This window comes from Bombus huntii, chromosome 4, assembly GCF_024542735.1.
Source record: "Bombus huntii isolate Logan2020A chromosome 4, iyBomHunt1.1, whole genome shotgun sequence".
Lineage (NCBI taxonomy): Eukaryota > Metazoa > Arthropoda > Insecta > Hymenoptera > Apidae > Bombus > Bombus huntii.
In genome coordinates this window covers 2548434-2561037 of record NC_066241.1, presented here as the reverse complement: position 1 = coordinate 2561037, position 12604 = coordinate 2548434, and the positions used below count along the sequence as shown (strand labels likewise).

Below are 12604 nucleotides of genomic sequence, written 5' to 3'. Positions count from 1 at the left end.
TTCAATTCCGCGATTCTACAATTACTGCAATGCATTTTGGGATACGCGGAAAATCTATAACTATATTTCACTTTTATAACACTATCTTTTAAATAATTAAAATAATATCGGGAACAATATAATAATTAAAAATTTAGTTAGCACGTAGTAAATTTTACAAATGATTCAAATGGTATCTTGTCTTATAGACGTGTACGTCACATCACCATACAAAGTTCCGTTACACGTCTAAGATAGTGAAATACGATGAAATACCATTTCAAACGAAACACAAACTGAGCTTTTGAAAAACTAAATTTTTCAAGCATAGTTAATAACACACTTGAACAAATAATCTACTAAACACCTAAAATCCTATTAATGTCATAAAGTAAATAACGCATCGATAGTCTACGAACTCATGACATTGACTACGTTAGTCAATTGGACAATTATAGAGTATATCACATATCACTTATTGTATAGTTAAAGAAACACTAAATAAAAAAAGATCTTGCGACAATTTGAATTGATATCCATAACAAAATGCTATTATGTACATTGACACAACAAGCGGTGGCACTAAATCACAAAATGGCGTCTCTTAGACGAATACTATCACCTTTCAGTAATTTACATGATTAAAATGTGTCACTTCGAATAGAGACATTAATCACGGAAACGACAGATCTCAACATTAAGAAAACAATATACTGTGATTTTAAAAAAGAAAATTACGAGGAGATAAAAAAGTGTTCCAAATACTTAAGATTAACGACCATTTTGGCTTTGATGACGTAATGAAATACGAAAGTCAAGAAAGAAACTAGATATTTAGGAGCCAATGTTAGTGCACACGCAGCATACGTTAGCATCCTTCCGGTTACTATCAACTTTATCACGTTCTGACTAGCGATTGGTGTACTTTTGTTAGAGACTTCGGGATGAACCAATAGCTTGAAAACCAATATTGATGAGTCATGTTGTTTAGGATTTTCCATTGAGTGTTACGTAATACTATACGATGTTTACTTCTCTATAGTTCTCTATATTTAATAAATAAACGTTTCAATAGAAACGTGATATAATACTTGAAATACATAATATAACACAATTTTATATGAAAGTACAATATTTTTATTCATTTTTACACGTCATTTTATTTTCTTCTTGTATTCTTATTCACAATTACACAGAAGTTGCTTATAAATAATAGAAAAATAAATGAAACTCGAGAATTAAATCGCATATGTAAATGACGCACGTATACTGTCAATTTGTTACTATACTATTCCCCAAACTTCTTCAAACGCCGAGCATAATTTGCTACATGTTAAAGCACCAGATAGTGGATAGTTGCTTATAGATATAGTATCTTCTATATAATCTGGCTTTACCTGTAATTTCAATTATTAATAAATAAATTGGTCAAACTAAATAAGACATAACATATAACGATGTATCGTATTTGACACTTGTAAAGTTTACCTGTCCATGTGCCATTGCTCCTACTGTAACGGCTATTGGTTCATCAGGGGGAACTAATTCTCGTGGATTTTGTACTTTATTTGCACTGAATGACATTGCAATTTTACGACAGCCAACTGGCAGATGATCGGTAACTGGATTTTTAATTACTTTTAATAATTTCATCGGACCATCAGAGGCACGAATACTGAATTTATGTAACAATTGCACTGCAAAATACGAGAGAAATTAATATAAAACACAGTCTTGTACAAAGATCACAGGAAAAACACCCGATAAGTAATCATCTTTAAAAATGCAGCCAAAATACATCGTTAAAAAGAACATTTTAATAGGACACAATTAAAAATGGGAAGCCTTTTGAAAACAATCAATAGATCGACAAGGTTCGATAAAAATCTCAGAAATATAGCTATATAAAGGAGCGATATTTCTAAAACTATGGATTAGCCTTAAAATCATATACAGAGGCAATCGTGGTAACATGGGATTGCTCGTCGACATACTGAATTTTACAACTGCTCACCTGTAAAACACAAAACATGACTTCTCGTGTTTCTCCTTATGTTCTTTGTATTTATTCAATATTCGTAGAAATTCATCGTTTATATTTACCCATAAGACCAGCAAAACGTTTAAACGTTCTTGGTATCCTGGTTTGTGGATTTACTTCTATCAAAACATTCTTTTCCGTATGGAGATAAACTTGCAGAAGTCCAGCTCTATTTAACGGGCTGTCCATTAACATTAATAAACATTGATGAGTAATATCTGGTCGGCACATGCCAGGATCACGATTATTCTTTTTTAATATATTAACGTGATCGTCACAATTCAATAACTGAAAACTATTTCCAACCTAAATAAAGTTGGTCGTTATAAAATTATTATATCGTTTACAATGAAACCAATTTCTTAATGACTTTTATACATATCTGCCCCGAATACAATTACATTGATAATGAATTGAAAATTCCGTTACTAATCGATAAATAAATTCATTGGTACAAGTTCAGGAAGACAAAGTGTAATAATACAGGTTTGGAATATATTTTAAAAGTTACGAATAAAATATAACCTTACCTTAACCGATTCTAATTGAGCGTTTTCTAAGATAATAATTAAACGTTTCTCTTGGTTTTTGATGTGAGCAATATGAAGATGTTTAGGAGCTGGATCGTATTCAGAGTCGCTATTTCCATCCCGAGTTTTACGCTTTTTACCCATCTTCCTTAAATTTAGCGCAAATACGAATTTTTGTAAATACGTACTTACAAGTATGTCAAAAATCAGTGGACAGCAGTAATAAAAGCATAGCGTTTAAAGGACGGAAAGATGGCGATAGTTTGGAATTCCGTGAATCTTTAGAGCATTTCTTTCGATACGGTAGTGCATGGAATAAATCTATCGTTGAGCGATAATATTGGATTATATACTATTAGTTGGTATACCAGGTACTAGATGTCAGTAATATGCAGTTACTAATTTAAAATGCGTGCAGGGGATGTTAAAGGAATGTAATAGCGTTGTTTAACAACATAATAAACAATATAACGATACAATAATGTTGTTTATATTCAACTTGTAGTACTGTTATATATGTCGGAGACGAAAGGACGCCGGGGCCTCTCTGGAACTTCAGGATAATAACCCCCTAACATTGTGATCTAGAGTCTACTATAGCCGAAATGAAACAATCGCAGTTATCCAAGCCGATGGTAATTGTCCGGGATTAGTGACGGTGAGCTTTGGCTCGGGGTGACAGCCTGCCGCCCAATGTAGCCGCGGTCAATGGGACGGGCGCTCCGTCTAACAAAGGTGCGGAGCGGTGTTATGACCCTCATTAAAGGAACTACCCATAGAGGTATCGGACAGTAAAACATGCTAACGGTTCCTTAGGACAATGAATACACATAGCACAAGTCTAGTTAGCCCGAGGACCCGCTATAAAACCTGGGTTTTCCGGCAATTAAGATTTGTGCAAACGGACAGGCAGCTTTTGTCCCAAATCGATCAATCAACAGCGACGTCTGTCCGAGGATCTCGTGCACATAGACACATTCCACCATAGTTTTCCTCGGTGGCGTCGTTCGAGGAAGGGAATAGCGCCTTACGATCAGTACACGTTTGAGTTGGAGCAAGTATATCTATCCTCCCGTTGACCGTGGATTCGTTATCGAACCTAAGACCATTATCACTAGTATCGCGAGTGCCTAATCGCCGCTGTTGATCGTCGAATCGGTAGTGTTCATACTCGTAGTATCAGGCCGTACCGTCGTTATAACACAGCGATGGCCATTCCAATGGAGATCTAGCAAATGCCCACAACTCCTGACGCTATTCCTGACGCTTCTCTGACATATAAATTATTGTTAATCTTAAAAGAAAATGAAGAAATATAGAGAAGGACAAGGAAATATTGTTACGTAGAAAATAAAATTGAGCGAGCATATATCGAGATAGGATAATTGTTGGCATAAAATTAGACGAATATACTAATATACATAAGAAAGTTCATTTCCTGAAAGTAAATGCTTTTCGACGACTTTTAATATCAACCAGTTGCTGTGCCTGTTTCTTGAGAGTATTTCTAGTTGGTATATCCTCTTCGTCTTCGGAAAGCAACGTCGCCGGTGTCATTGTGGATGGAAATCGTGGGAAAAGTGGCCCTCCATCTATGCGTGCTGCTTTTCCCTCCACCGAGTTAGTCGTAATCGATACTGTTTCCAACTAAATAACGAATAGATTAATATCTATGTAGACGTTTACAGAATTATAAATTACCGTTCGATTATACAAGCAACATGAGACGAAATTCCTTAAAACGAAATATTATTCATTATCGATAGTAAGTGTTTAGATTATGAAAGAACTTGAACTATCGACTATCGACTAACGACTAAATAGTACATTAGAGATTCATTTTGTTACACTTTATTTCTAATTACACTTTTGGCAACTGCTTGTGCGATATTTAACGAGTTGAAACGTATAGTTTACCTTGTCAATCGATATTTCCTGCAATACTTGCAAATACTTGTCTCGACCGCCGAAAGTTTCAATGGTATTAGTTAGCTTCTCATTTATTAGATCTAGGAGCTGCAAAGGGTGTTGAATTTCGCTTGATTCTTCAGGCAACGTATCGATCATATCCTGAAAGATGCGAGAAAATATCGCTATATTATTATTATTATTATTATTATATTATATCAGTACTCGATTAGTACTAGTACAATAGTACAATAGGTTTTCCTGCGATAAAGCAGATTTTATCCTGTGAAATATCGTTTAAAGAAAAAATATTATAATTCTGGAAGAAACGATCGTTATTGGATGATGGTGATATTGGGGTTAGGTTGGTTTCTAAGAGAAGATGTTTCTTCTTTGTCCTGGATATTTGTACAGCTACAGCTAGTAAGAGGACCGAAAGAAGATCGTAGGACGAGTTAACGACTAAGGGCAGCACGTACTAGCGAGATCGATTGAATCAATAATTGGTTTTCTCGTGGTTCGACGTGCTACCGAAGTGTTTACTTTCGATCAGGTTCGAAGGTGTTAACGCGGTGGGACAGCAGCTTCTTAAGGTGAGAATTGCAGACGGGGATCGTTCAAGGAAGTTGATTGGTCAACGACTCGCAGGTTGGCGGTGCTAAATCTTCAGAGACAATATAATGGCTATGAAAACTCGAAGCGGCTCCATTCCTGTGACCACCATTCAATCTGCTTTTACTAATTTAATTAGGGATTTACATGGTATTTCCATCGACCATTTTAACACCACATAGCCGCTTACAGGAGATTTCATTTTGTCGGCCTGTCAATTCATCGACATATTTCTTTGTTTCACGAACGAATATACGTTAATTGAAAATCTTTCAAGTATAGGATAATTATTGATAATTATTGGCGGCTTGAAACAGTGCCATCAGAATTTTCTCACGTTAATTTATACGATTCGCAGTATGAAAAACTTGCAACATCTCTGTTGCGAAATGAACATTTCCAGAAATTCAATTCTATATCGATAAAGCTTTTCTTACCAAAAGATTAGACAACATGGTGTTTCGTTAAATAGTGAAATATTACGAGAGGATGCTGTAATTACTCACTCGAAATTTGTCGCACACGTTCCGCAATGTCATGGTAATTGCTTGCAATAGATCTTCCATCTTCTGCCTTCTCGCGTCTGCTTTTAATCGGCGCGATCGCTGTTGGTCGATGCGACGGTTCAGTTTCTCCGTTTCTTCCGCATTTCTGACATACACGGTGTCTGTACAATACACAATATCCTTGACGAATATATAGAAACAGGTGGAAACTCACTGTTCCGCGTCCTTCGTTTCAGAGAACTTTCTCATTTCCATTTCGTCGATAAGCTGCAGTCTCTGCTTTTCTAAAGCCATTTTCTCTTGCTCCGTGGCCAGCCGCATTTTCTGCAGATTATCCTTAGTCGCTCGCTGACCCAGAAACCGGTTCACAACGTCTTCGGATCTGGACACTCCGGTGGCACTGCGCAGCTTGGCGAACGTCTCTTCGAGTCGTGTCACCTCGTCCTTGGTAATGTCCTCCGCATGCTGTACATGGCTTTCTCCACGTGTGTCAAAATCATCTCGCGGACGCGAATGGAATATCATCTTTTCCAAACGCTCGAGTTCCGTTTTTCGCTCTAACACGCGTTGCCTGGTCGTAATACATTTTCCTTTAATTTACTGCCGATTAAATGCCGATTAAATGCCGATTAAATGCCGATTAAATGCCGATTAAATGCCGATTAAATGCCGATTAAATCTAAGAATTGCGTCCGAATAAGATACTTTAGCGCACGAATAAGCGGCCTTCGCACTCTACTCTAGAATATTTTTCATCATTGTTCACCAGATTTTACACGGATTTACCTCAACTTTCATCGATCGTACCTGTATTCTTCAAGAACAGCATGACGCTCTTTGCTACAATTTGTAACCTCGATTTCTTCTTTTATCAATGTTTCCTGCATATTATCCTTTAACGTAATAGCTTCTTCTTTCGCTTTCTGTGCATAGATAATGTAATATTATGTCTTACGAAAGAAAGGAATTATCTCGATACAATTAAAACGACGCCTTGCCTCCAGACGTTTCGTTTCATTCTCTTGCTCCTTTATTTCATCTTCCAGACTTTTCAACGAAGACGCATAAAGCACAGATTTCTGTTTCAGATCGGAGCACATCGACCGATATTTCATTCGTGCTATGTTCGCTTTGATTTGCATCATCCTGATATGCTCCAAACGTACTTCCAGTTTAACAATTTTCTGTCATCATATAAACGTAACTCTAACGGATGCTCTGACGATGTTTATCTGTATTGTTCCAACTCACGTTTCGCAACGGATTCTCCATCTTCTCCTTAAATATCTTCTGCATCTTATTGCTCGTTAATTTACTATATTCATCCAGCAACGAGTGCAGTCTCTGCTGTCGCTAAGGAATATTTACGCTTCTATGGATATAAGATACATTCGCGCCAGTCTAATCTTTAAGAGATTGATATCGCGTTGCTCACCTTCTTACGTTCGTACTTAATTAGATCGTGCTTCTTTCTTAAGCGTATATTGTCCTCTTGCATTTTAGTAATTGTCTCATCTAAATTGCGTTTTTTCTCACAAGCCAAAGATTTGCGGCTTACTTTGCCCTCTGATTTCCCCTCGTTCTGAAATAACACACACACACACACACACACACACATGTATAACGATTTACTTAATCAGTGTTTTTTTAATCGTCGCATTCCATAATTACGTTCCGTATGTTTGCATATTCTACGTAGAGTTCTTTGACGCTTCGCTTGAGAGTTGCGATTTTCTCCGCGTACTCGTGCTTCTTAGCTTCGTATTCTTCGAAAGTCGCTTTTCTTTGTCCCTCTGCCAACATAAGACACATACTTGGTTATTAACACTTACTAACGATTTTTTATATCGGCTTTGCGTACCTATATCTACAGCTAAGGAATATCGTGTCGCGTCGAAATGACAAATCAACTTCGTTCGACGAGATATTAGATATTTCTCACGAATATCTAGCCATAAAATGTTCATCCAAGGTAAACGTTTATAACTCAAAGAACAAGAGACCCAACTTGTTTAAGGAAAATATCAAGTTATATACCGTCCTTCTAAATGACTGCTAAGAACGTACGATCGTAGGATAATCGTTTCTTTCATGGTACAACCTATTCACCTTAGCTACAGTACCATTGAACGATTTACTTCACCTACTTATACTGTTACGTTCCGTCACCTTACCATATACCAAAATCCATCCCTCGATTCCCTCGATAAGCCTAAGCAATTGTCATAAAATTTAGCACTTTTACTTTACCGTCAAGACCCTTAACAAGGCCATTAACAAGACCCTTAACAGGGCTCTTAATTGCCACATTGCCACAAAATATCTTTCAAGTCGAGAAACTCCTTAGGATTATTGGTCATTCAGGTAATGAAATATCTCAAAAACCATAGCACCAATTTTAACCATTTTGCATCGTAAATTAATCATTTCATTTAAAGAATTTATACACAAAATTATTTTTTTCTAGGCTTTCTAATTTTTGAAATCTGTATGTAGTATACCTATCTCTACGGGACCCGTCAAATTGACGGGTGAACGAAAATACGCATTTTTCTCTAAAAAAATCGATTTATTCAAATTAAGTCTGAAAGGAACGATATTAGGCTTCGCATTTAAATAAATTATTAATAAATAAAAAGTCTTTTTTTAAATTATCACTAAAAAAAGTAACAATAACATTAACGGTACACGGTAATCATATCTATTGAGCACATTTTTTGCAAATATACCGAATGTTGTTTGTGCATTTTCCGCATACGATCTTTTTTGCAATATATATGTCGGAGATGAAAGGACACCGGAGCCTTCTCTCTGGAACTTCGGGAAAATCCGTAAAATTGTAATTAAAGCTTACAGCCGTAATTAAACAATTTGCCGCCATTCGGCCCAATTGTATTTGTTTGCGATTTGTGATAATAAACTTGGGCTCAAGGCGACCCTCAGTAGCCGAACGTAGCCGCGGTCAACGGGACGGGCGCTTCGCCTAACAAAGGTGTGGAGTTATAGTATGACCCTCATTAAAAGAAATACCAATAGAAAGAAATACCAATAGAGACAATTCGGACAATGAATACCTGATGGTGAGGCACGTACACAGCACAAGTCCAGTAAGCCCGAGGACCCGCTATAAAACCTGGGTTTTCCGGTAATTAAGATTTGTACAAACGGACAGGCAGCTTTTGTCCCAAATCGATCAATCAACAGCGACGTCTGTCCGAGGATCTCGTGCACATAGACACATTCCACCATAGTTTTCCTCGGTGGCGTCGTTCGAGGAAGGGAATAGCGCCTTACGATCAGTACACGTTTGAGTTGGAGCAAGTATATCTATCCTCCCGTTGACCGTGGATTCGTTATCGAACCTAAGACCATTATCACTAGTATCGCGAGTGCCTAATCGCCGCTGTTGATCGTCGAATCGGTAGTGTCCATACTCGTAGTATCAGGCCGTATCTTCGTTATAACACAGCGATGGCCAATTCCAATGAAGATCTAGCAAACGTCCACAACCCTATTCCTGACGCTTCTCCGACATATAAATAATTAGCCATGTCACTGCGCCACGCCAGAAAAAATTACTGAAAATTCTCAATACGAGAATTGATTGTAAATTTTAATAAATAAAAAAAAAAAGTTTAACTTTAATATATATGTCGAAGATGAAAGGACATCGGGACCTTTCTTTGGAATGTTCGGAAAACGTTTACGACAACGACGATAATAAACGAAGAAATAGTTGCGCGGGAACAATTGACGATGGGTTTGGGCTCGAGGTGACATAATGGGTCACCGAACGTACCCACGGTCACGGGAGGGACGTGTAATAACGGAAGTAGGAAATAGTCGTGCAGCTCTCCTCAAAAACAGAGATTGACCCAAGGGGTGGGATAAGGACTATATAAGGTCAGTTTCATTTGGATTACGAGTTAGTTAGTTAGTTAGTTAATTAGTCGTTGGGAGAATTGCTGATTGAGGTATCGAGAGAGTTATCCGAATCGTGTATTACGTTTGCACTCGTCATCCCGTGGACCGTGGATTCGTTATCGAACCTGAATTCGTTGTCACCAACATCTCGACCTGTTAGGGAAGTGATACATTTACACTGTACATGAGAGTGTGTGTGTAAGGGTTAGAGGGCGTCAAGGTCTTAGTGGAGACAAAAGACTGTTGCCAGATGTTAGAAGGATCTAGGATAGTCGGTTGGCGACCAGCGTGCGTGCAAGACGTTCTTCAGAGAGTAATATAGATGTATAACTGTTGTGTGGGAAATATAGTAAATAATTTGTATTCCCAAATCCTCGAATTTCGTTAACATGGTAGCAGAGCGTGGTTACTAGTTTTGCAAGATATTTAGTGCGTGGTTACGATCTTGCGAGTGAGTTTTCAGTAAAGAAAAAAAAACTTTCAGAGGAAAAAATATACTTCGAGCACGTAGGAACGCTTGAGTAAGAAAAGAAGAAAAAGAAGAATCAATTAAAATGGAGAGATCGGAAATCATGATACCTATATTCGATGGTGAGGATTATGGAATGTGGAAGCAAAGAATCACGATGTTTCTCAAATATAAGGAATGCGAGGTTGTTACAACTAGAATGAAGAACGAAAGAGACGATGAAGACTGGGACAAAAAGGATTTGAAGGCGATTAATATAATTTATAGTGCAATATCGAACAGACAATTGGAGTATGTTAGGGAAGGAAAAACGGCGTATGATATAATAAAAAGGTTCGATGAAATGTACTTGAAAGAGTCGACGGCACTGCAGATCGTATGCAGAAGGAGATTGGAAAACATAAGACTGGAGAACTACAGTGATTCAGCATCATTCTTTAACGATTTTGAGAAATTAATCAATGAATTAAAAAGTGCGGGCGCACAAGTAAGTGAGAGGGAAAAGCTGAATTACATGCTGAATACGTTACCCGAAGAATACAGCTACATAGCGGACATAATAGACGCATTGAAAGAAGAGGATCAAACGGTAGCGTATGTAAAAAAATAAAATAGAGATAGCAGAGAAGAAAAATAAATCCAATCGAGGAGAAAGGCAAACCAACGCCTTTTCTGCAAAAAAGGAAGGATGCTTCAGATGTGGAAGATTAGGACACTTTGCGAGAGAGTGTCAAAATGGCGTCCAAGCGGGAAGCAGTAACGGCTATTGGCATGGGCCAACACGTGGTCGAAACAGAGGAAGAGGGAACAAAGGCAATACGAGCAGAGGACGTGGAAACTTTCATCGTCAATCAACAACCGGCACGGGCGAGCATGGAAACTCAAGAACAGTGATGGACATGGCGCGTTGCTTGTTAGCGGAAGCGAAAGTACATAAAAGGTACTGGCCGGAAATAGTTTGTACAGCGGCATACTTGAAAAATCGAATATTAGCGAATACTATAGAAAGAAAGACACCTTTTGAAATATTCTTCGGGAAAAAACCAAGTGTTAAAAATCTACATCTATATGGAAGTAAAGTTTTTGTAAGAAGGCCAGAACAAAAAAGAGTTTCCAAATGGGACAAGAAGGCAGATATGGGAATTCTATTAGGATATAGTGAAGTAGGATACAGAGTCTTATTAGGTGGGAAAATAACAATAGCTAGACATGTAGAGGTCATAGAGACAGACACTAAATGTATCGGTTTTGAGGAAAATTCATTAGAGGCAGATAGAAATGATAGCGAAGATAACTATTCATTGGTTGGTATGGATAAGGAAGAGTTAGAAGGTAGGAAAGATGAAAATAATAGTAGTATTGAAAGCTCAAACACTCCTAGGAGATCTACATGTATTAAGAAAACTCCAGTAAGGTATCCAGAAAAGGAAAATATTTACGAGATGCATGCAAATTATTGTAAAGTAGATATCCCTCGTACATTTGAGGAGGCGATTTGTTGCGAAAATAATGAAGTTTGGAAACAGGCTATGGATAAGGAAATAGAATGTCTCTATAAGAATAAAACTTGGAAATTGGTAGAAAGGGTAAAAGGCAAAGAAGTATTAGATGTAAAATGGGTTTACACGAAAAAATCAGAGGACAGGTATAAGGCTAGATTAGTGGTAAGGGGATTTCAACAAAGAAACGTAGCCGATGACATATATTCTCCAGTGGCGAGTAATCAGACCTTTAAGATATTGCTATCATATTGTTGTCAAAATGGATTAATAATTGAGCAAATGGATGTAGAAACTGCCTTTTTAAATGGTGAAGTAAGCTCGGAGGTATATGTAAATCAACCAAAGGGATATGCGGACGGAACGAATAGAGTTTGTAAATTATCGAAAGCGCTTTATGGGTTAAAAGAAAGTCCGAGGGACTGGTATGAGTGTTTTGATAAGTATGTGACGAGATTAGGTTTTAAAAAGAACAATATAGAGCTGTGCCTATATACTTATGGAGAGGGAGAAAATGTTGTTTATTTGTTAATATACGCAGACGATTTGTTGATTTGTAGTAAAAACAAAGGGAAGATACAAAGTGTAAAAAAAATTATTAACTGATAAATTTGAAATGAAAGATTTAGGTGAAGTAAAAGAATATCTTGGAATAAATATAGAGTATGATTATTTAAAAAAATGAAATGAGATTAAGCCAAAAGAAATACATAGAATCATTAGCAAACAAATATAAATTACATAATAGCAAATTGTACTGTACACCTATGGAGACCAACTTAAAAATTGAAAAAGCTGAGATAAATAGAGAGGACATTGGATACAAGAATTTAATTGGCGCATTGCTGTATATTAGTGTAAATACCAGACCCGATATAAGTTATAGTGTGAATTATCTGAGTAGATTTCAAGATTGTTGTAACGAGACACATTTTAAATATGCCTTGCGAATATTGAAATATTTGTACCGGACTAGAGATTTAGGGCTACATTATAAAAGAAATGAAAAGTGCGAAACGATAGATTGTTATGTGGACGCTGATTGGGCAGGAGATCATATAGATAGGAAATCGACTTCTGGGTATGTAATTAGATTGTATGGAAATGTAATTGGATGGAAGTCTAAGAAACAAAGG

General features: G+C 37.1%; 2 protein-coding genes across 2 annotated transcripts; both read right to left on the bottom strand.

Annotated features, from left to right (window-relative positions):
• Positions 1–247: 247 nt before the first annotated feature.
• On the bottom strand, positions 248–2843 carry LOC126864593 (ribosomal RNA small subunit methyltransferase NEP1). The gene is made up of 4 exons (XM_050616094.1): positions 2551–2843; positions 2083–2326; positions 1468–1676; positions 248–1376 (listed from the first exon to the last, which is right to left on the bottom strand). Exons 1-4 carry the CDS (start codon positions 2692–2694, stop codon positions 1263–1265), a joined length of 711 nt encoding a protein of 236 aa, XP_050472051.1. The 5' UTR covers positions 2695–2843; the 3' UTR covers positions 248–1262.
• A 2578-nt stretch (positions 2844–5421) lies between these two features.
• Positions 5422–7437, bottom strand: LOC126864597 (outer dynein arm-docking complex subunit 3-like). Its single transcript, XM_050616103.1, has 4 exons — positions 6575–7437; positions 6384–6499; positions 5791–6147; positions 5422–5721 (listed from the first exon to the last, which is right to left on the bottom strand). The coding sequence occupies exons 1-4, from the start codon at positions 6719–6721 to the stop codon at positions 5550–5552; spliced, it is 792 nt and encodes a 263-aa protein (XP_050472060.1). The 5' UTR covers positions 6722–7437; the 3' UTR covers positions 5422–5549.
• Between the last annotated feature and the right edge of the window lie 5167 nt (positions 7438–12604).